Source organism: Cygnus atratus, chromosome 9 (assembly GCF_013377495.2).
Source record: "Cygnus atratus isolate AKBS03 ecotype Queensland, Australia chromosome 9, CAtr_DNAZoo_HiC_assembly, whole genome shotgun sequence".
In the NCBI taxonomy this organism is placed as follows: domain Eukaryota; kingdom Metazoa; phylum Chordata; class Aves; order Anseriformes; family Anatidae; genus Cygnus; species Cygnus atratus.
Window position 1 is genome coordinate 11042337 of NC_066370.1, and position 24186 is coordinate 11066522.

Below are 24186 nucleotides of genomic sequence, written 5' to 3' on the forward strand. Positions count from 1 at the left end.
CTATGACAGCTCATGTCAGATGCCTCTCTCTGTGCCCGCTCAGTACAGGATGTTCCTTTTTCCCTTTGTTACAAGCAGCGCACAGAGAAAACTGATTTTGGTGAGCTTTTCAGTGGTTCAGTAAACTCGGAGGTGCTTCCTGTGACCACAGCCCTCCAGGCCTGCTCATGTACAGCACAGCGTATCACTAACTGTGCCACAAGGCCAGACGACTGCAACACATTGTGATAAAACCATTAAAAAGCAGCATTAAAAAAAAGTTGTGGTATCTTTAATCCAGTGAAAGCTGAGGAAATATTGCTCATCTTCCTCTTCGGTTGATATATTCATCTTCATGTTCTGGGGCTGGGAGGGAGAGGGAAAGCAGCCGAGCGGCCTCCAGCTTGTCTCTTCTCATGAGTGTCAAAGGCAATAAAAAGGGAACTGAATCGAAAAACAGAGCTGAATGGCCCCTGGGCGTTTCAGGAGCCATCACCTGGAAATCTGCAGAGGCAGAGCTGCTCACCACCCAGCAGAGCTCGCCATTGGCCAAAGCGCTGTCTTCACTTTGCTGCCTAACATTTTACTGCTGGAGCCCCCGGCTGCCACCTTTTAAATCTGTGTGGTGAATAACCAGAGAAACAAAAAACCCACCCTTGAAAGATACCAGGCTGTCCAGCTTTCCGCCTTGCTGCCTGTTTAATGGCAGGCTGTGTGCACAGCATTATCCCTGCTCTCACTACACAGAAAATGCCTTTAAGTGAAAAAAGAAATTGTTGTTTTCGTGCCAGGTGGAAGCCGTAGCAGAGTGGGATCTCAGCCTTCAGGGGAAGTACGTAGAGCTACTGGTGCCGCTTTAGGTGCCAACTGGGACCGACCACTTCGTTCTGAACACCTCCACCCTTGCACAGCCCCTCTGCTTCCAAGAGCACTGGATAAGTCAATGACCGGGGGGCAGTATTTTAAGTAGTGGCAGTTCCCTCGATTACCCGATTTTGGTCTCCCTGTTTGATAGATGCACAGGCAGAGCCACGTTGCCCCTGTAGGGATGGATGATGGTGCTTTACAACCACCGCGTCTTGCTCGTTTGTGAGGCAGAATAAAAAGAAACTGGTGTGGCCGCAGTCAGCGGCAGGCAGTGCCTCTGAGGGAGGACAAGGTTTTGTGTTTCCCCACAGATGCACTCCTGCACGTTTTATGAAGAAACGACTCAAGGACTGAGCAAAGATGCGGCAATCCTGTGCTGCCCTCGCGTGGATGTTTTAGAAATAGCCCAATTCTGGTCCCAAACCGGCACTAAACAAGTGCTTTTCAGCACTTCCTCCACAAAACCCCCTGCAATCACAGCGATTTTTAACCGTTCCCGCAATAAACACGCAGCCTGGAAAGCGGGTTTATTTTAAAGGCAGCAGGGGACCCTGAGCGTGTGCCATCTCTGCTCCCTGGTCACGTTTGGCATCTGGCCGTGCCTGGGAGCAGAGGGAGGCGGGCAGCCCGGGGGGGGGGGGGGGGGGCAGAAGGCAGGGGGCAGCCCCGCTCTCAGCCGCCGCCTCGCTCCGGCGGCCGGCCACGTCCCCCCTGGGAGCAGCGAGCCCCGAGCGGGGCCGTGCTGCGGGACAGGGCGGTCTCTGGAGGCTGCCCGCTGCACGTCTGGCTGGCTGAGGGGGCTGGGGAAGGAGCAGGAGGGGATGAACAGCACGGCCGGGGGCGGGGGCACACGGCAGGGGGCAGGGCGGGGGGGGGGGGGAAATCCTCGCCTCAGGGCTGGCGGAGGGGGGCGGGGCTTTTCTTCAGGGCGGGAACTGAGGGGGCGGGGCTTCTCCAGGGCGGGCGGAGAGGGGCGTGGCTTAACATCGGGGCGGGCGGCGAGGGGGCGTGGCTTCTCCTCGGGGGCGGGCGGAGAGGGGGCGTGGCTTCTCCTCGGGGCGGGCGGCGAGGGGGCGTGGCTTCTCCTCAGAGCGGCCGCCGGGGTGGGCGGGGCGTGGCGCGCGCGCGTCGCACGTCACTTCCTCTGCGGAGAGCGCTGGCGCCGGGGACGGTCGGGTGGTGTCGGCGCGGCGGCGGCGTCGGGGAGCGGCGCGGCGGGACCATGAGCGACAGCGGCGAGCAGAACTACGGCGAGCGGGTAATACACGGAGCCGCGCCGCGCCGCACGGCCGGCCCCGCGCGCACACCCCCCCCCCCCCCCCACCCCCACGCACCGCTCCGAGCCGCCGTCCCGCCGCCTGGGCGGGGCCGCGCGGGGAGGCCGCGGCCGCGGGGAGCGCCCCGCTGGGGGCCGGGGCCCGGCTCGGCGCGGGAAGATGGCGGCCGGCGGGGAGGGGGGGGGGGGGGTGAGGAAGGAAGGGAGGGCGGGAGGGGGCCGCACGGCGGGGCCGCCCGGCGCCATCTTGGGCTGGTGACCGGGTGCGCCGAGAGGGACAAAATGGCCGAGGGCGGGCGGGCCCCGCCGCGACGCCTCTGCCCCGCCGCCAGCGTGGCGGGGACGGCCCCCTGCGGCACGGCGGGCTCGGGCTGGGGAGCCCGGATCCTCCGGGATCCTCCGGGATCCTCCGGGATCCTCGCCCTCCAGCCGCCCCGCGATCTGTTCCCGGGCACGCGGCCTCCCAGCGCTGCCCCCCAGCCTGCTCGTAACCCGCCACCTCCGCCTCCCGGTGCAGTCGCAGCCCCGCGTCCCGCTGGCCGGGTCCCTCGTTAAACGCGGGCGCGGCTGCGGGAGCCGCGGGGTGAAGCCGGAGGCGCTCGGTGCTCGGGCGGCGTGCTGGCGCTGTGCGGCCTGCGGCGGGTGGCCTCGGGGAGCCGCCTGGCCGCTAATACCGCACGCTTGCTGAGCCTCACGTTGGTAACGAAATCTGAGCTGCAGATGTGCCTATAGCTGTTCCTCCTTTAGTGAATCGGGCTTTGATTTATTTTTTTTTTTAAACTCCTACCATAACAATAAAGCGCAGTGCAGGGGTCGTTACTGTGTTTTGTCCTTCTCAGCATCAGCCTGTAGCTTTTTAGCTTGTTGCAGCATCAGAGGGAGGTGTGGAGGTGGCAGGAAGTTGAGAATCTAAACCTTCACTAGAGCGCTCAAAAATATTAAATACTAATTTACTAAAATACCAAATAACAATCCTGAGAGAAATTGTTATGCCTTGTAGTATTTTTCTGTGGTGAATGTGGCGCTTTCTTCTTCAGATTCACTCTGCTAAGCCTCAGAATGTGAGTGGTACTGCTTCAAGAAAGTTAGGCTAGAAAAATTTGGTCTCCTGGAAGCTGAAAATGCTAGGTGGAATTGAACACCGAAAGACTGCCATTGAAGAATTACAGACCTGTTCTGCCCCAGTGAATCTCATTTTCATTGATACCGCTTTTAAGAGCGACATGAAGATCTGTTTTCAGTGAAGGGAGCATTCCTTCTCGTGCTCAAGATGGATTCCTGCATGTTAATTTAAAAAGTTGGTCTAATTTCTGTCGTGTGAGTCAGGCTGAAAACCTGCTTAAAATGCTAGCCTAACTTTGGTAAAGCTTCTCAGGCTAACCCGCATTGTATTCGCAATGAGGATGAATGCAAATGTTAAAACCGTTATTGTAAAGTCTTCTAGAAACATCATTTTGTAGGGGATGGTAGGACAGCAGTTGTCCTCATAATCTTCTCTATTTTTATCTTTCGTGCACTTTTTTTTTTTAACTCATGGGTGGACAATTTTCACCACGAACAAGGCTTAAAATAAGCTGCATCTGCTTGTTTAGAAGAATGTTATTTCTCTGTAACTGAACTTTTGTGATTCATAAATAGGTAAGTTGTATACAGCATACTTGTGCTTGTAAAACTAAAAGGTAGGACTGTTTAGCTACAAGCCTTGTATTTCAGACTAATCGGGAGTGGCTTTTTGAATATTATTACCGGTGTTGTATATGGTTATTTTTTGCCTAGTTAAGGCTTATATTTTACTGAGTCAATGGCTTTCTACTTCAAGCTGGAAGCACTAAAGTCTCCGCTTTGCAGAGTAGGAACACTGCTTGGGTAAATAATCTAGGATATGACTTTACAACTGTCTGTTAAGCTGTTCCAGGTCCATGCTGCCAACAAGAACTGTGCTCCTGAAAGTGTGTTCCTGCTTTCTCCCTTGTACTGCTGTTTGTGTAGTCAGTCAGTCAGATCTGGGAACTGAATCAGCTGAATTTTTTTCTGATTCCCTTTCCAGCTGCGTTGGTTTGCAGACTTGACTTGATGATGTAGCCACAAGTCCTAATGTCAGCACTGGGGATGAAGAAGAAATACCAGGTGCTATCCCAAGTAATGGGATGTCCCATTTTGGAGGCAACATAACCTTAAACTGACTTCATGGCATAGGTTTAAAAAAAAAAAAAATCCTGGTCAAATTATTTTTCAACTTATGCATCATGGTGAGATTAAACTCTAGAAACTTTTTTTAAAGTGAAGAAACCATAAATTATCCAATGCTACCAATACTTCAAATAATGGATTTTTGACAGTGCACTGAAGGAAATGGCCACTTTTTAAAGGCACTTTTGTTTTCATTCATCACAGTTGTGCTCACTGAAACGTGTGTAATTCAGGCATGGACAGGTTGGAAAGAAGGGTGGCTGAAGGAAAGTCTTTCTTCTCTGAGTATTTGCAAGCTGCAGCTAGCCAGTCTCATCCTGTGAATGCGTTAGTAATAGCAGTCATTACTTGGTATCTGCCTATCAGAAAGTATTTAATACAGTAGTCATTTTTTTTTTTGGTCAGAAGCACTTGAATGTTACAAATACTCATTTTATAGGTCTACTTGCAGTACTTGGTCAGCATTTTTGGAAGTACAGCCTCTAGTAATAAATTGTGGCCTAAGGAAGCAACGTGGGCAGGTTTGGAACAGCCTGATTGGTAGCTTGGTGCCACCAAAAGGGCAGGTCCTTCTCCGTGTGCCTCCTTCATCAGCTGACACTGCATCTCACCTCTTGGTGGCCGATTCAGTACCCTGAGCAGTCGGAAAACTGCTTGCTTTTTGCAGAGGGGTTGTTTTCCTGGCAGCTCAGCGTACCCAGCCGCTCACCGGCTCGGCGCGGGAGGAAGCCGGGCTTGGCGCCGAGGGTCTGTTAGATCAGCTCTGTTTTCCAGAACACCCTCCTGTCTTTTTTTGGTGGAGCTTGGCAACTGTTCACTAAATCAAAACATTTAGGCATTGCTTAGAGTTTTTTGGGGGCAGATAATAGTTACTGAATGGCACATCCCTGAATTTACCTTGCATTAGTACTGCTTCTTGTTTATAAATCGGCTTTAACAGGGGCCTCGGCAGAACACTGGTGTGTTTCTTGTTCTGCGGGCTGCTGCCAAAAGGGCTTGCTCTGCTTTCCATCTGCGACACGGATCCCCAGCCCCCAGCAGCGATCTGGTGATCGTGTGCTTCGCGGTGAGAGGCAGAAGCTGTTATTTTTTTTGTTGGATCAGCTGCTAGATTCAGTACTAGCAAGGTCGAACGAGTGTTGAGTTAGCCCCCTTGCACGTGGGATAAATCTGCAGTCACGTTAGATAATGCGTAATGGGGGGCTCTGCCTTTTGGAAAACAAGTGGAAATTGCTCAATCCCTGTAAACTTAGCTTAAATCATACTAATAATTGTATTTGACTGTATTTTAAGTTGTGAAATAACTGAAATCTGTAACTTGCATTCCCATGAGGTTAAGTTGGATTGCAGAAATACCCGAAAAAACCCAAACCCGTGGAACTCATTTACGTACCTTACAGCTCCTCCTGCCCATGGAAATTTTTATCTCCTGTCCCCAAAATCATTCTGCTGTTGTGGCTTTCCATGCTTAGAGGTTACTGTAACCTGTCTTTACGAATGTGCTCAGAGGTGTTAAAATATCTTCCGTGCAGCATTGTAGACTGTTTTTAATATGCCTAAAGTATGGAAAGAATAATTTGGAAACCGCAACCCTGGACTTCAGGGCTTCCCCCTGAATTCCAGTAACGCCTGATGACTGGGAAGAGCTGCAGGTGAAGATCAAGGGGTCTGGTGGTGGTTAAAATCTGCACTTCAAAAAGTCAAGCTTAGAAACACCGGCTATTTAATGGTGAGCACCAGCTTTGATCCGCTTCCAGAAGTGTTTGCATGGAGGTGGGACAAAAGTCTTTCATCTCTCTTCTTCCACGTGTCATGACATGAAATTGTTATGTCTTTTTTTTTTTTTTAAAGCTTAAAATTCACAAAGAACAAAAAGTAGAAAAGGAAAACGCAGTATTCAGAACAAAAGCAAATAGTAGCTGCTCTCGGTTTCAAGCCAACTGTGGGAGAGGCTTGTGTGAACCCTCAGCAGGCATCAGTATAGTGGGGCACACACCAAGTGCAGGGTTTGCAGGCTCCTGGTGTTACAAAATTTGGGTGGGTGAGGTTTGCTTGGGGGCAGGGTGGGGAGGGTAATGGCTTTGAAACTTCAGGAGCTATTACCAGTCTCAGTAATATCCAGAAAAGATCAGGTGCAGCAGATCCTTTTGAGGCTGGAAGTGAGGAGGAAGTGATGCAAGCCTGTAAAATGTGACAGAAGGTAAAGGTTTTGGAGAAGGATGGTCCGGAAACAAAACGCGAAGGTTGAAAAACTGGAAAATTTTGTAAAGTTTGAAGTTGGTAGAGGAAAATAAGCCAGCTGTTTAATTTTGTTTTAACACACAGGTGTCTTCAGGTTTTTCCTAAATTCCTTCCTCCGATGCTAGGCATCCAGTTTCCACACATACGCCAATGTAACATAGCAAAGATTATCCTTTTTAAAAAAACCTATCAGTGAGATGAAGACTTCAGTCATTTGCTTATGCGAATACCACTTCGCCATATTTTTTTCAAAGCTTATTGACTTCTAAAAGCTCTGAAAAGGGTCCGCAGTACACTCATGGGCAAGGTGCTCCCTGCTCCTTCCCTCCCATAGCACCATGCGTTCCTCGTGTCCTTCCCAGCCTTAGAGCTTCTGTCCTTGGGCATTGCTCCTTCTGCCTAGCTTGAATCTGCCAGGAGTTACGGCTAGTGAATGGAAGTAGTTTTCCTCTAGAGAACAACATCTTAGTTCTGGTTTTTATCCGTTCTTCAAATCTTGCTTTGTCTAACTCTTAAGAACGCTAAAGGCTTCTTATGGCTAACTTGATGCAGTTACTCAGAACTCATCTCCAGGGATTTTTTTTTTTTTTCTTTTGAAGGTAGTAATGGATTTAGGGTGAACTTGTTATTTGTAACTTAGTTCTCAATACTTGCACTGCCCTCTGCAGGGTTTGTAAGTGTGGTGGCTGTTGTTTAAAACACTTCCTTACGCATTTTGATAAAGAATGTGGCCTTGACCAACTTTGCTTTATTTCTGTTGCTCTCGGTATTAATTCAAAATCTGCTTCATCCTGCAAGTTCCTCCACCCCAACTGTTAACAGTGTGGTAGGCGACTGTGAATAGCTAAACGTGATTGCATGTCATATGGAAGTGGTTTAAGCACAATTAAATATCGGTTTAGCTAATGAATCTCTGAATGCTTAGTCCGAAATGCCTATAAAGTTGAGTGCTCAGATTTAAGAGGCGTTACAGAGATAAAAACAAGTGGTTTGGAAGAAATTCTGGTAGTCCGATGTTGTCAGTAAGCGCTCCTGCTCAGACTTGTCGCAAAATTTGGAATTGTTCATTCTTAGAAAAAAGACCAAATAGATTTTTGCCGCTGAATTCTAAATTTCCTCTAAGCTCTTGAAATAATACCTCCTAGTGTGTTCACGCCAAGTGTTTAAGCCACGTGACTGAAGTTGAGCATTATACTGCTTCAAAAAAGAAAAATAAAAGCTGAAAGCGCTAACTAGGTTAGGTCACCACCGAAGTCGGTTAGAAGTACGTAACAGAGCAGCAGGGCTGTTGTTCCAGCTCAGCGTGCGAGCGCTTTGCACAGAAGTCTGGTTTCGCTCTGGAAAGCTCTCACTCTGAAGCGCGAGCGCTGTGCCTGTAATCAGACTTGTGCGGGCAGCATAGACGTGAGCGTGCTCGTCAGCGTTCGCACCGGGCTTCCAGCCTGGAAGGCTGCCCCCAGAACAACACCAAGCGAAGTCGTGGAGAGACCGAGCACGCTGTGCTTTCTGCATTCCAAATCCTGGCAGTTCGAGGTGTCTCTGGCCGCAGCAGGGACTTAGCTTGGCTTACGGCACTTCTTGGTGATTTTGTCTGAGTGTGTGGCTGACAAAGTATTTGAGTTTCCGAATGCTAGAATCGATCAGTAGACCTTCAGTTGATCTGTTGTGCACTTGCTATTAAATGTAGGCATAAATAGCGAATCCAGTTGCTTAGTGCTTAAAGTTAAACTGAATTGACTGAACCTGTTTATAAAATAGTAGGGAATTTGGTAGATTCAATTCTTGAACTGCATATATAGTAAAAGTCCGCAGAACATTTTTTTTCTAGTTTCAGTTTTGGCACTAGATTTTATCCTGGAGTTTTTAAATATTCTTCATCCTGTTCTTTTTCTATTAAGGTTAATGTTGAAGAAGGAAAATGCGGAAGTCGCCATTTGACAAGTTTTATAAATGAGAATTATTTGAAGCTCAGGAATAAGTGAAGCTGAAATTTGAAAAAAAAGAAAGTGAATGCATGCTAATTATCAGACCAGAAGTCCCACTTGGTAGAATATTGAGCAATTTGTGTGAAGTGGGGAAGATGAAAGAAGTCAGAATTTGAAACGGAAGAATGAAGAAAAGGAATAAAAATGAAGTTAAGATAAGAAGTAATCTGGAATCTGAAAGCACTACGCTAAGTAATTACTAGTCTGTTTATGTGTCCCTGTATATTTTGCTAAACATGCATGCATTATCTGTTTAATAGCAAAAGTATATGCAGGGTAAAGAAGTGTCTACCAGGGAAAAACTTCTTAAAAATCTAGGCAGTTCTAATGCCAACTGCCCGGACACATAGATATGAATTTTTACCATTTATTTCACTGGAGCTTGTTTACAGACCTTAGGTAAACCAGAACTTGTATACAAATTAGGCTTTCAATATCTGCGTGCAGGAATCCCGTTCTGCTTCCAGAAGCGGAAGTGCTCATGGGTCTGGCAAGTCGGGGAGGCACACCCCTGCAAGATCTCGATCTAAGGAGGATTCAAGGCGTTCCAGGTCAAAATCTAGATCCAGGTCTGAATCCAGGTGAGTTTACTTTTTACCTCTTCCTCGTCTTGCAAGTCAGTTGTCTTTGGATTATTATGTCAGAGATGAAGTGAAGTCCTCTGTAGCCCAGTTCTGTTTCCAGAGGTACCTGGTGATCTGTGTACGCGGAATGCAAAGGGACATGTGTGGTTTCTGGATTTGAAAAGCTAAACTATTGAGCTAGAACTCTCTGCAGCTTTTTTTTTGAGAGGTATTCTGCTACGTAGGCTTGTATCTCTGCCGAAGGAGTGTGTAGGTGCCCTGCCTTTTAAGTCTATCTTAAAAAAGGAAAAAAAAAAGTTTAGCTTCCGAGCGTAAAGCGCTAGGAGCTCTAGATCTTGGTTTTTCTATATGTTAAAATAAATCAGTGTATCAGCATATTTTACACTTTAGGTCACCTTAATCTAAAGGTTTTTTTCACTGGAAGCAATGATGCTTCCAGAGTGGTTGTTGGTATATTCCATGAGAAAGACGCAGATAAGTATAATAAATGTGAATTTCAGCTGACATGTCTTACCTTTTAAATATGTATTAATTCAACTTGAAAACTAACAAGCTGAAAAACTTGAGACAGCTTCCTAAGCGCTCAGAAAAGTTGTGGAGAAAGTAGCTTAACTACTGTCATTGTTCCACAAGTGGATGCTGTGGAAATGCCTTTCGGACTGTATCACCAATCCTTACGCTTACCTGTTAAACAGACTGTATGCAGTGACAGGATTTCTCTTGAAACTGTTAACAGGCTTCTAACTGAGACATGAAATGTGCCGGTAGTCTAAAAATAAGATGATAAACGTCACTGCTAGCCGCTTAGCGTTGGACTTAAGAGGGGTGTCGTGTAAGGGGTATGTATTTAAAAAGAAATGAATGGAGAGGCAACAAAGCATGTAAATGGCTGAATGACGTTATTTTTTTCTGAAGAGTCTAGATAAGTCAGTGCTGGCTACGGAAATGAATGTGTTGATGATACCTTTAGTCATTTGTAAGTGTTCAGAGGAGAAAAACAACCAAAACCAGCTCGGGTTTCAGTGGTGGGGTTTCCAGCTGAGCTGCTCACAATACATTTTTGTGTATGAGCACTGAATTAGGCTTACCAAAGCCTGGGGGTAAGGGTGTGGGAAGGATGACATCTCTGGAAGACATCATGCAGTCACCCATGATAGAAAACAGTATTGAATGCTGTGTTTATCCCCGCTTGCAAGATCAAAATGATCAGTTTAAAAGGCTTTTGTGAGAAGGTAAACACTTAGGACTTGTGACAGCAGAGAAATGGGTTTGTTGTTTCTGTATATTTCAGGCACAGTCACAAGTGTCAGATTATACACTTGACAATCCCTGCAGTGGGAGAACAAATGTCAGGTTAAATGAAGAAATGCTTGGAACTGCTAGCATCAATAGACTCGTAGGACAGCCTAGGAAAGGTCTGGTCCAAACCCGTGTTCAAGACAGTCGGCTAGGGGTTCAGGTGGTGTTCCCAGGGCTTTATCTAGTTGAGTTGTTAAAAGTTCCGAAGGTGGAGACCACACATGTTCCTCGGCGAACCTTTTGCCTTTTGAAGTGGCAAGCGAGTCAGGACAATCCAGCATGCCCTTGTGCACCCTAATCATAACCCCTTGGGCTTCCATGGTCTTTCCAGCACTGTGCTTCTCACTTGCCGAATAACCACAGTACTATGTAGGAGTGCAGTCACACACAAAGACTGCAGTCTGAAGTGACCAGGCAAATAATTTGCTCTTGCAAGGACTCCTTTAAATAGTACCTGGGCATCTGGCACTTTGCTTTTCGATGAACAACAGTAGATGCTTATGACTACCGTGGCTTCCTGAGCATTTAACAGCTGTCCTGCAAATTCCTGCAGCTGGAAATACTGAGAGTATGTTGCAGAGTTAATTGATTCGTTAGCAGATTTGAGCGGAATCGTGTCAAGGCATGTGTTTAGAACCAATATACTTGATTCTATTTTCAGTGCCATCACTCATCTGGATGTGATCACGAGCAGGTCACCCAACTGGCTCTCACCAGAGATAACATTGTGAGATCTTTCATATTTCGTGGTAGCTTCCATCGCAAATATATTTCTGAGTCACTAGCTTCATAAATTAAACTTTGATTGACGATCAAATCTGTGTCCTGGCGTATTTATCAGTTGGGGTGTGGACATACTTGATTAAAAAGTCCAAAGCTGTTCTTATTGAAGTTTTCATCCGCAATATAGTGGAAACGCTGTGCAAGCTTGTTGTCTTCAGCTGGTTCTGTGTGTTCATAAAGTCTAAACAATTCTTTGCACTTAAGGCAGCAATATAAGCAGTTCCTATTTAAAATAAGCCGTGCTCTCAGTGTTTTGTCTAGTTTAGGAGGGTCCAGCTTTTGTTCATTCTAACGGATGCATACTGTAACCTGGAACATCGGTTCTGTGTTTGTCTTCAGGCTTTCTTTATCAAAGGCTGAAATGTGGCCTTGTGCATGTGTAGAGCTTCACTTACGTTCTTACTTCATTGTCTTTCTGTACTGTCTTCCCTGCCTCAGGGAAGTTTTCTCTTTTTTTCTTTTTAGCTTTGTTCCCCAAAATCACTTGTTCTTTCTACATACATGAGTGTTGTAAGGGGTCTAGCTGAAGTCATTTCTCTGGGACATGTGCATATGCTTCAGGTCGAGGAAGACAAAACTAGCTGGCTCGCTTCTGAAGAAGTCAAAGGCATTTTTTTGAGGCCTGTAATGTACAGAGTGTATGTCCCGCAGTTTGGCTGTGTGGTGACGCTTACCTGGTGACAAAGCCTGACAGTGGAAGAAGCTGTTAAATGCTCAGGAGAGAAAAAACTGGTTCAGGTTGAGAGCGGCATTCATGCCAGTGCACTGGTTGGCTTACTGTGAAACACGATTCTGCAGCGGTGGCTTCTGGTCTCAGTCAGCTTCCACAAACAGGGGCAAGGCAATTAAGGTGTAAAGAGTATGTAGATTAATATTTTATGACTAATAGCCTTTGAATATTGAACTGTTTAGTGTACTTCTAAGCCTTGCAGCAGCTTTCTTTGTGGTTGCGTGACATGCAGATTAGTGGCTGCAAACAGCAGACCACGCTCGGGCGTAATATTCCAGTGTAAGTGCCTGCCCAGCTCTTCAGCGAAGACTGCCCGTGCTGGGAGAGCTGAGGGTGTAGTAGAAGGAACTGCAGTGTTTGTGGCCTCAGCTCCACAGACCTGGTGCTGTCAGAGAACACTTCCAAAGAGAAGTGGGCCAAAATTAGGGAGCAGTTGCACCTTTGCCTAAATACACTTGATGGGTGAACATGTAAACACTTATGAACAGCTGATGTTAAATAACTATTGAAATACCGTAAGGTAAATAAGCCTACTACCACTTGATTTCTTCAGCCCTCTTATGCGCTGTTTCAGATACGTTTAGCAGGTTCCCGTGCTTGTAATTACGCACTCCCAAAAATATATTTGCTTTTCCATGTCATCGAAGGCAGTGTTATTCTGGAATAAGTAGAAGTGTGCACCTCTGCAATTGTGCATGTTTGATGTGAAGCCATATTTACTGTTTACTCCTGTTCCATTTTTCTGCTAAGTCTTTCAGAGAGAACTCTCTCAGCTATTTTAATTTTACTTAGACGCTACTGTAAATGCTGTGGATATTCAAAGCATACGCTATTTCAAACCAAGATATCCTTGTTAGAAAGTTAGAAGCTGATGAGGAATTAAAAGCTAATTGAAGTGGATGTTGAGGTTACTGTTTTGCAGTAGATACACTCTAGAGCATCTACAGTAGTCTAATTGTAAAGATTGAGTGGTCAGTCCTTGAGATTAGTGACTAAATTGATTATGTCTTAATTGTGTGGTACCTACCACAGGTTCTTAGAAAATGGCTGTTTAGACTTTGTGAATATCTGTGTTATTTTTGAAGGGTCCAGGGAAAAAACACTACCTTTTATTTTTTTCTCAGATCTAGATCAAGGAGGAGTTCCCGTAGACACTACACAAGGTCACGCTCTCGTTCCCGCTCTCACAGGAGATCCAGAAGTAGGTCATACAGTCGGGATTATCGGCGACGACACAGTCACAGCCATTCCCCCATGTCTACTCGCAGGCGTCACATTGGAAACAGGGTATGTATGCTACAGAGGAGAGGAGGAGGTGTAAACAGGGTTGAGTATGTCTTGAAGTCACTACATTCATTCCGTAGGGTTTTCCACAAAATCATTCTGCTTCCTGCACGGGTCTTTTTAAAAGATATTGGTGAGGTTAATTGTCATTTGGTTTTTGGTAAACCTTGGATCTCTGTAAGTTTGCCTAGGATTGTGGGGTGAGTTGGTTTGTCTTTTTTTTTTTTTTTTAACAGATGCCTTTAGAAGTGGTACCAGTGCAGGCTGATGTCAGGATACGTGCTGTAATAAATGAGCAGCTGTATACAGTGAAGGGCAGAGGTAGAATGAGGAGGGAGGATCATTTGACCTTACTTGAGAAAGGCTGGAAAACTAAAATATTTAATTAAAAGCTGTCTTGATGGTCTCTTTATTAAGTGAGAGCATGCAATCCAGCTCGATTTTAGCTGCTGAGAGTCTCAGTTGACAGAAAGCAATGTATTTCATGCTAAAGTTAGGGGGCAAGCGATAGCTAAAACGAAGATGTGATCCAGGCCCTTCTCTGTATCCATAGTCAGTGGTCACCCACTCTGTCTGGAGAGAAGACTTCAAGTACAGTAACTTTGCGTGTTCTCATTATAGTTGGTACAGGACTCTGAGAAATGCAAAGTTTTTCTGTGAAAGGGGGCCTGTATATCTGTAGGTTTTATTGTAATAGAAGTGTATACTTGCAAATTAATCCAACCTCAATCTAAGCAGTGTGTTGTTGCTGATATTTTGAGGGACTCAAGTTTGTAAAATACCATGCGTTGCAAATGCAAACATTTTTATTCTGATCTCTCTCTCTTCTTAGGCAAATCCTGACCCAAACTGTTGTCTTGGTGTATTTGGGTTGAGTCTGTACACCACGGAACGAGATCTGAGAGAAGTCTTCTCCAAGTATGGTCCAATTGCTGATGTTTCCATTGTGTACGATCAGCAGTCGCGGCGTTCAAGAGGATTTGCATTTGTGTACTTTGAAAACGTTGAGGATGCTAAGGAAGTAGGTTGGGGTATGGGCTGTATGGCATGTTTGCTGGGATGTGTGTCCTGTCCCAGGTTGTAGCCTAGGAAAGCTTTCTGTTCGACCTTTAAAGTGGCATAGGAACCTTTTGCGCTAATCCATTTGGCTAGATGAAATGATCATAATGCAAGCTAATGTCACAGTATCTTATCTTCCCTGCCTTCTCAGGGCCTAAAAAAAAAACTTCGCACCTCATAATAAATGTCAGTGTCTTGGTTCAAAAGATATCTTCTATGTACCAGAGGAAACAGTGAAAGGGCATGAATTCTGGTCCCAGTGCAGGCTGAGTTGTTCAAAACAAAAGCAATCTTCAGCCTAGCATGGTGCAAACTGTGCCAACAAGAAAAAGAAAATAGAAACACATGTTCTCTTCAAATTATGAGGTGGAAGTTCTTTCCGAGCTCCACATGACCCTCTGTTTAGTATTACTGCTCAGAGTGCACCAGACTGATATTGCACAGTTCTCAAATGTTCAGGTGCCCTGTAGGAGCTTTAGCATGCATCCTGCTGACTTATGTAGAGCTTCAGAAGGAAGGAGGGGGAAGAAGTTTTTTATGAAAATAAAAGGCCAGGCAAATATTTCTGGCATTCCTGGTCTCTGCAGGTGACTGCTGGAAACCCTAAGGGACTGGGTGAATCGAAGTGGTGTCGATACCACATAATAGATTACCGAGTGTGCTTACAAGTGCTATGGAACGGACAGGGGAAGGGGAATACAATTCCATCCTTGGGCCTGCCTTGGATGGCACTGTGTCTGTGGGCTCTGATTAGGTTTATCTTCTGCATGAGTTCCAATTCTTACCATCTGGAGTGTCTTTTTTTTTTTTCCAAATTCAGCATAAGACTTCCATGGTAGGTTGAAGCTTTGAATGTAGGCTATGCTACTTGGCAGGAAAAAAACACTGGTTTCAGGCTTTTTACTTCATGTTTGCTTATGGCTCAAATATTAGTATATTCAGTGATATGGTAGATTTTGAGAATGTCTTTGAGGGGGGGGAAAAAATTAAAAGAGCACTGATACATTGACTTAACTTCTAAGTATATTCTATGTTTAATGTTCCATGTTGGAGTAGTTATGATTTCCCCACACAAGCACTTTCAAAGGCTCCTCTTAATCATGTTAGAAACAGTTAGTGAAACAATTGGTAAATTATGTTCCTCTTAGGCATTTCGTGCAATGTAAGTCACCTTTAAGTAATTACTGAGGCTTATATCCAGCTGGTTAGAATGTCTTAAGAGTTTATGTTCAGTATTTAAGTACGGGGCATATGTGAAATTTAGACTTGGGTCTTAACTGAGCTCTTCTAAGGCCTTTCTAAATATTTCATGCAGTGGTTAGGAACTTGTGTTTGTACTAAAGTTCATACCTACAGCTAATTGTATTTTTATCTCTGCTTAGGCAAAGGAACGTGCCAATGGAATGGAGCTGGATGGAAGAAGAATCCGGGTAGACTTCTCCATTACAAAAAGACCTCACACACCTACCCCTGGAATCTACATGGGAAGACCAACTTAGTAAGTTACCTCCTGATTTTTTTTCCTAAAACATTAAGGGACAGGTTACATTGTGTCCTGTGTTTTAAAATAAATAAAACCCACAGAACACCTCTTGTGTATATTCCTTTGAGACCTGTTTCTGTGTGTTTTTCTTAGTTTATCAGGCTTATCAGCACATTAATGTGCTATTCTGAAAGCTAGCGTCTACATGTAGTTTGGCATGTGGGCACAAGAAGAACATATATCCTTGTTTCTGGTTTGCATGCTGTGCAGTATGTGGATGTTTCAGTACTGGGAGCTAAAATACGAAAATCGTTGATGCCTAATCATATTTTTAACAAGTCTCCTTAGGAAGAGCTGTGCTAACACTGGTGTGGCTGTTTGGCAAAGCCTCAGAAAACTAGAGACTCAGCTGATAAGAGGTTCTTCAGATCCTTTTTAAAAAGGAAAAACGCACACGGACTGCTATCAGTAGTAATATGCATCTTTCTACTCTTTAGTTATAAGGTGTTAATTTATATAGCACTTGTCAGAGACTGATGTAGTGTCAGTCTGGATTGCAATAAGCAGAAACCTGTGTTCATTAGTTATGCCAAAACATGAGTTATCTAAACATTTAAGTCTGCAGTAAGAATCTTTGTTAATTTCTAAACTATTTCAAGTTGTTTCTGATTAATGGATGTTCCCCTACGTGTTCTCAAATGCTAATGGCTTTGCAAGCTCTAGTTTTCAAGAGTACATCAACAAATACTATTGTGCAGCTTTGCAGTTTACCCTATCCAAAGTGTAAACATTTGACGAAGTTTCCAAGAATGTGAGTTGTTTTCCCAAGTGGTTTCCCAATTGTTTTCCCAGGACTCAGCTTATGGTATTGGTGGCTGTGTAGCTGATGTATTGATGCTGTAAGCTTTTTTTTAATAGAGTTGTTCTTCTAAAATAAGCTTTCTGAGAGTTAAAAGTGAATGAGGAGTTGCCATAGAATGGAATTCCTCGTGTGCCTGCAATATCCAAAGGTTAAGAGGTTTCAGGCAAGGAGGAAAGTAGCAGTGTTAAATTCAAGCATTTTAAAAAGCAATGATTTAGGTAGATCTGTTTCCATCTGCATAGATGGGAAACTCAGCCATCACTTAAACTGTGAGGACAGGAGGTAGTAATTTAAGCCAGTTAAAATGGCATGTACTTGCCTGAATGCACCGCAAACAATGTTTTATATTTTATTAAATGTCATTCTCTTCCATTACTTGTAGTGGCAGCTCTCGACGACGAGATTACTATGACAGAGGATACGATAGAGGATACGATGATCGTGACTATTACAGCAGATCATATAGGTGAGGCAATATTTGTAATTCTGGACTACTTTTTAAACTGTGCTTTCTTGTCTATGTTTCTACCTTTAGAAGTATGCCAATATGTTCTTAGGCTCATCTTAATTGTAGTTTCTTCGTACAAAATCTTTACCAAGAAGACTACTTGGTACAGATGAGATTGGTCGGAGATATACTTTGTGCTGTTTAGCAAGAGTTAGTCCATAATGCTTTTTTCAATCAGCAGTAAGTGTTGAAAAACAAAGTAACATTCTCTGTACTCTTTTTTTTAAAAGAATTATTTGTTGATTCCTCTGTTACCATTAAAATGGTGGGAATACAGGTGCTCATTAATATTAGTTTGTGTTATAATGCCAAATTACTTTCTGAACGTAGTAGAAAAGTAGGAAATTTCAGTGGCCACCAGTATCCCCTATTAATGATGGACATCTCAAGCATTGCCAAAAATGAGGAATCAGAAGTTGGAAAATTTACCTGTTCTATACTGGACATTTTCATGAAAAAGCTTTTTTTTTTTTTAGCATACTCTTGTCAGGCTGTGTGTAGATGATCTACTTGAAGGACTTGCATATCTTACTTCTGTCTGTCTTCAGTCCAAACTTAGTGTTCAACAGTAGCTAGCCTCACCAAAAGAGGTGTGAATGTTCAGGTGGCAACATAGATTGTCAGGTTAGTGTAGTACAGAATTGGTACTTAATTGGTTTTGGAGATAGAGCTAGCTTATCTTCAGCATTCTCCATTTTGACTGCCAAATGAGCTTGTCCCATGTGAAATTCCCAGAATTTGACTATTAGGTCGGACAGCAAGATGACAATTCATTTTTTCTATCTGTAATTGCCCAGTGTTTAAGAACAATGTCAGTTTAAATGGTTGCGGAACCTGTGTTCAGTCCGTGTAGCAGTACTGAGCTGTTTGGCTAGCTGTAATGCGTCGGCACTGGGTGCATTTGTGACCTCTGCCTGCTGACAACAGCGCATTGGAGATGCGTGCATTTGAATTGTGTTATCCTATTACACCTCAAAGATGATGAAAATACTCAATTCTGTGATCCTCCTAGCGTTCAGTGTGCTCTTCTGTTCTTTCCTACGTGTATAAGAAATATATTCTGTATGCTTACATCGGTATTTGTATGGTGATCCTCAATCACTGAGGGCAGTTGTCCCTTCTTTCCCCTCCTACTTTCAGACACTTTTTCTTCTTACCTTTAGCCATTGCTTCTGTCTGTTTCTCACCTCCCTGCCTTGCTTTTCTGATTTAAAGCAGGGGCTTTGCTTCTTCAGGTGCTTCAGCCCTGCTGGAGGCAGGGAGGGGTGCTCCACCTCATTACAGTGAATGCAGGAGGCACAAGTGTTCTTGGCTCATGGCTCTGGGAACACAGGGTATTTTCTGCCTTTGTCCATTTCCCTACTGTGTCAGCAGCTTTGAGTGTTTTGGAGAGCTGTAGCAGGATAAATCTGACAGCATACACCAAGACTTACTGGTTTTGCCTTGCCGGCTGTTGTATGTAGGCTTTCGTGAAGTAGCTGTGACGCAAAAGTGTATCTTTGACCAAACTTTCTGTTTATTTCAGGGCGCTAGGTGCAAAAACTTGCCCAGGATAGTTACTGCTATCGTGCTTAATTTACCTGCTGGATTTCAGTTCGTTATTTTTTAAGACACTGCGTGAAGCAGCTCCCCAAAATGCTGGGGAACAGAAAACGTGTCTTGCAACATAGTCTGCTAAACGGTCTGTTAAGTGGGGCTTCTAGTTTGCTTCTCCCATTTTCCCTTTTTTTTTCCCCTGGTGGGGGGGATTGATGTAAACCTATCAACATGGCAAAGGCCTATAAGGACCATCAAAAAGTGTGGGTCTATGGAGTGTCTGCCGAGAGTTCTGTACTGTTGGTCTTTTTTTTTTTTTGCACTTCATGGTATGGATCTCCATTTTCTTAAGGGTTGGTCAAGGTTTACTGGCCGTCCTTGAAATCTGCTGTTTGTTGCTTGTGTGTTCTTGAAATGTAATTTGTTTGTTGAGGTTATGGTATAACAATAGTCTTCCGTTACCAGGTGTTACCTTTTGTTATCCCTGATGGTGAATTGTGGCTTGGATCTTTGTAAAGCATCATCAGAAGTTTGAATTACTTCACTTCTGGGTGCGTGCTAGTCAGCATAGTTGCAGGGACTGATAGTGAGTGAACAACTGACAGTGAGGAGGATGTGGATTAGGAGAGGAAAAGCAGGCTAGTAAGAAGTGATGTGAGAAGATGGACTACTTCAGTTAGTGTACTAGTTTGTGTAGTGTATCAGAATTCATGGCTATGCTTTGGTTCAGCTCTTTGAGGCAGTCATGCCCGCAGGCGATGTTCTGACCTTCCTGTGTGCTCTCCCATCCTGTCTGTTGTGTGAATTAGGGCTTTGGGGTAGAAATACTCAGGGTATTGACAGGTCCAGCAAGAATGATTTCCATTCCCTGAAAAAAATCTTTTTAAAGCTTCCTGCAGAAACTTTGTCTTCTTGGATATTAATATTGCAGATACTGAAATACAGCAGATAAAGATTGAAAATAAGCCATAGATGCACGTGGCTACTTGACAAATGCCATGGTCTGTACCAGCTAAATACCTACTTCTTATCCTGCAGGTGTTGGTCATTTGAAGGAGAGAGAAGAATAGTGTTGCATGTAAAAACGTGTAGATGTAGAGCTTAGTGCTGTGGTCCAATGGTGGACTTGGCAGTGCGAAGTTAAAGGTTGGAGCAGGTGATCTTAGAGGTCTTTTCTGACCTCAATTAATTTGATATGCCATGGGTGCTCCCTTGACAGGAAAGTGTCTAGGGCGATATATAAACTTAAAATCTGTTGTGTACTCTGCCCCCAGAAAATCAATTGGTAACAATTACTTGGCATTTTCTTTCTTCCTCACCTGCTGTGTAGAGAAGCCTTAAGGGCATTTTCAGGACAGAGTTCTCATACTAAAACTTTAATTTCCCCATAATTTTCCCCATGTTGCTGTGGGATGCTTAGTCTTGTCTGGAAAAGTGTCTGTAAACTGAAGAATAACCTAAAAAGTATGCACGCTGGCTATCTACCAAATGGGGAGGGAGGACATTTGGAGGGAAAAAAAAAAAAAAGTAAAATAGACCTGCTGATTGGAAATGTGGTGGTTTTTCTGTCTTAAAATTGTAGCCTTTTTAAGCTGCTGTGAGTCATCTGTGGTGGTCATCCCTATTCTGTAATGCAAGCTTGATGCAGTCTCCTCCCAGTAATGCTTAGCTGTATCTAAATCTGTGGAGGTACTGGACTGGTCACTAAATATCATTCAATATTACTGTCTATTGTTTCTGTGCAACTTCTACGTGAGAAGTTTTACTGTTGTTTTGAAGATGCCCTTGTTTAAGCGTGATTAAGTGAAGTGTTAAAACATAAGGGTGTCTCCTTTGCCCCTGCCTCAACCTTGAAATCAACTTGCTCGTGTTTCCTCAGGACAGTGAACTGCTCTCACTGCTTTAAAAAATAAAAAATGGCTTGCTTGGAATGGGGTAAGCATCTGAGAACAGGAATGCTCTTAGAAGCAAAGGCTCTGTACCAATCTCAAACTGCTGCTCATTGGAGAGTGTGCCGTTGTAAAATACAACATCGGGCAGCTGAGCGTGAGTCCTCTCTTAACTGCTTCTTGCCACTGAATTCAGCCAACTCATTCCAGTGATGCAAAAATGAGTGTAACGAGGAAATAACTTTGTCCAGTGTAGGTACCAGCTGCTTTCTTGCCTTCACATCATTTTCCTGTATTTGACAATACTTTTGCTTGTATGGCAATCTTTTTATTAGTTCACGTTTTTAAATTTTTAAAATTGATCTGCTTTTGTCTTTGCAGAGGAGGTGGTGGTGGCGGAGGAGGAGGATGGAGAGCTGTTCAAGACAGGGATCAGTTTTACAGGTACAACAGGAAAGCTTTTGGTGTCTGGTAAACAATAGAGATACTCATATATGGTATTTGGGGGACGTTTGAATCCACTCTGGGATAGCTATAAACACACTAACAGCAGTCGGGTGGCTGCTGAATGCTTGCCACTTTGCAGTGAGCAGTACAATTCATTTCAAAGGCTCCCTCATCATTATGTAAAGGGGTGAGGTTAGTATAGGGTCAGGTTAGTGCAGCTTTGCACGGGAAAATCTTGTGAGCTATGGCAAGAAGTTAACTTCCTGAATGGTTTCCTTGAATGACAATTTAGGGGATTAGTGGAAACAGGCAAGAAAATGCAAAACTTTTGCCTGGATTGGAAGAGTATCATAGAGTTGAGGGTGGGATTTGCAAGGTGGCAGCAGAGAGTGCTGTTCAGATCAACTCTTCATCTAGAACAAGTATTTTAAATTAAAAGTTAAGGTGTGATTTGGCTTACTCTGCTCGTTTGGGATGTTCTTGGCTTGAAACACAACACTTGGACACAGATGGGAACACAAGAGAGCATATTTCCTTTATTAATCAAAAGTAGTATTAATCTGACTGTTTGCTCAAAAAAAGGGTAAGAAAATTCAAATGTTTGCTCTGTTATCCAGTATAAACGTCAATCAGCTCTTCATGTGCTCGTTAGCTTCCCCAACTACACTCCCGATAGCAGGATTGAGAGAGACCCTCTAAAAGCTGCTGCCACTCATCTGCCACAGGCTTTAATGAAGGGATTGTTTATGTTGCTTTCTTCCACAGGAGGAGATCACCATCCCCATATTACAGTCGAGGGGGCTACAGATCTCGATCCAGATCTCGATCCTATTCACCTCGTGAGTAGTTACAGCTCTCATGTCAAAAGCAAATTTCCACTTTGCCTGAACTTCTTCCTTAGAGCTTTTCTATCCCCTAACAGCTTCAGTGTGATTGGTTTTCTTTGAACCACGGTTCCCTTTAAAGTTTCATTGAGCAACTGGCAACCTTGAGGGCAGAGCAAATATTTAGTTTGCAACAAAATAAACTAGGTAATACCACTTTTTTTAAGGGAAAAAAAAAGTCTGAAGTAGCACTTCTTTCTTGGGAACCCAGTTACCACAGCACTTTGTAGCAGGTTGACAGTTTGGTTAAGTCTAGGACAGCAAAGCCAAATTGTCAGTCCTTGCAGGTTCTGATACTGGAACTAAAATTCCTGACAAGTTGCTGAAGAGAAGGTTAACTCAGTCTGGGATCTAAACGGTGCTCTTCTCCAAATCGCTTATTTGCATGAAGGATAAAGCTGCATTTTTGCAGAAAGTTAACAAAACACAACAGCATTCCTAGCATGATCCCTTTGTAATGGATACACCTGGAATGAATAGGTTCTGTTCTCATGTTTACCATTTGTGTCCAGATGAAAACAAGTGTAACTACTTCTCCTGATACACAGGGAAACTGGCTTCAGCCCCTGTTACAGTGTGTATTGCATGCTGAAACATCAGCCCTGTGCATATATGATGTGAACTGGGCTTTTTCTTCAGGAAGGAGCTTACTCACAGAAGAGTACTGATGTCGTACTTTGTTGTAGACAAATCACTGGGCACTTGAATTTGCAGATTTGAGGCACGTCTGTGAAATCAGACATGGAACTTGTAAAATCTGTTGATACTTGGAAGTCTAATTGTATATATTGTTTGTGTTTTTTTTCAGGTCGCTATTAAAGCATGACATGTAGAGGAATTTCTAGCTACAGCCTTTGAGTTGAAATTGCAAGTTTGTGGACAATATTTTTATTGTCTCTTCTGTTTAAACAAGTGAACAGTGCCTAGTGAATAGGTGACTTTTACACCTTTTATGAAGACTACTTCTGTGATGTTAAATGCTGTTTCATTCTGCATATTTGTGTAGTTTGGTGCTTTGTTTCAAGTTGTGTTTTGAAAGGAGTATGTTTTGCATGTATTTTTTTAGTCTCAATTTTGACTCCTGAAAGGTTTCTATTGTAAAGACAAACTGTTCAGTTAGTTTTTTCTACTGATTCCAAGGTATTCTGAAGATCAAAACCTGTGTAAAATGCTTTCAAAAAGTGAAAAATAAAATAAAAAGAAGTTTGATTTTTTTTTCCTACTTACTTTTTCCAAGTCTAAGTTACATATTGAAAGGGGACTACTGCACTTACATGGTATTCCATAACCAAACCATAGCAAAAAGTCCAGAAGTAAAATTCACACTGTTTGTGTTGTTGGGTAATTGCTTTCTAGGTGTAATGTCTTCAGGTCTGTAAATCCAGGGCATAGAGAAGTCCATATGAAACTTGTACAGTAGCAGGAGGAAGAAACATCGAAACGTCTATCACACTGTAGATAGACATGGAGCAAGACTTCTTGTAAACTCAAGTTAATGCTGCTGAGCTTTGAGGTGGGTGAGCTGTGAAATTCTTTATCCCATGTACAATACAGACCTTTAAGTAAGGAGCTCTCAGAAATGGGGGAGGTTGTCTTTGGAAGTAGATAACCATACATTTACAAAAGGCAACGTCATAACATTTAGGCTACTTAGACTTCACTTCTTCACCAACAATTGTCCTTTTAAGAAGTACGTCTTTATCTGCATATGTGAGTAAAATGCTGGATGCAATATAACTCAAGTGGTGCTTTCCTACCAGCTTTCTCCTTACAACAGTCAAACGTACCCTTTTTGCTTACTTGGATTCGTAATCATCATACACTTGCATGAAAATTACGTTTGAGAGGTGAGAGCACTGTTGAACTAGAACTTCCCTCAGCCTGGTAGTGCAGGTGACCGGCTCTCACACTTGTCCTCGTTTGGATTCCTTTTAAGCGCTACTGAGCGAAGGCTTTCATATGGCTAACTTCCAGGAGGTCGCACCAGAGGAGAGGATCCATGATCAGAAACTTGTTCCCACAGTCTTCCTTTTACTTTTAAGAACACAAAACATGGCTGTATGAACTGCTGTGCTGGCACTCGGTGAGGAAGAGAAGTGCCACCAGAGCCATTGCAGGTCAGGATTTAAGTGGTAAGATTTATTACTGTAAGCTTGTCATACTTCCCCAGAAATGTGTAACCTGTGGGAGCTGCTCTAGTAGTCCTGTCAACCTAACACAAGCCAAAGGCTTTAATTCAGCAAGTACATGCATAACATCTGAGCTATACCCCAGTTCTTTTAGGGACAACCAATTATTTG

At 43.8% G+C, this 24186-nt stretch overlaps 1 protein-coding gene across 4 annotated transcripts; it reads left to right on the forward strand.

Annotated features, from left to right (window-relative positions):
- The first annotated feature begins 1956 nt into the window (after positions 1-1956).
- Positions 1957-23095, forward strand: TRA2B (transformer 2 beta homolog). Of its 4 annotated transcripts, none has more exons than XM_035544701.2 (10): positions 1967-2104; positions 8452-8730; positions 8986-9119; positions 13059-13221; positions 14051-14239; positions 15660-15775; positions 17005-17088; positions 20937-20999; positions 21768-21841; positions 22695-23095. In XM_035544701.2, exons 4-10 carry the CDS (start codon positions 13189-13191, stop codon positions 22703-22705), a joined length of 570 nt encoding a protein of 189 aa, XP_035400594.1. In that variant the 5' UTR covers positions 1967-2104; positions 8452-8730; positions 8986-9119; positions 13059-13188; the 3' UTR covers positions 22706-23095. The 4 variants fall into 4 exon arrangements, with proteins under 4 accessions (XP_035400593.1, XP_035400594.1, XP_035400599.1 ...); XM_035544703.2 differs by lacking the exon at positions 1967-2104 and adding an exon at positions 2377-6041; XM_035544700.2 differs by lacking the exon at positions 8452-8730 and having other exon boundaries at positions 1957-2104.
- Positions 23096-24186: the final 1091 nt, after the last annotated feature.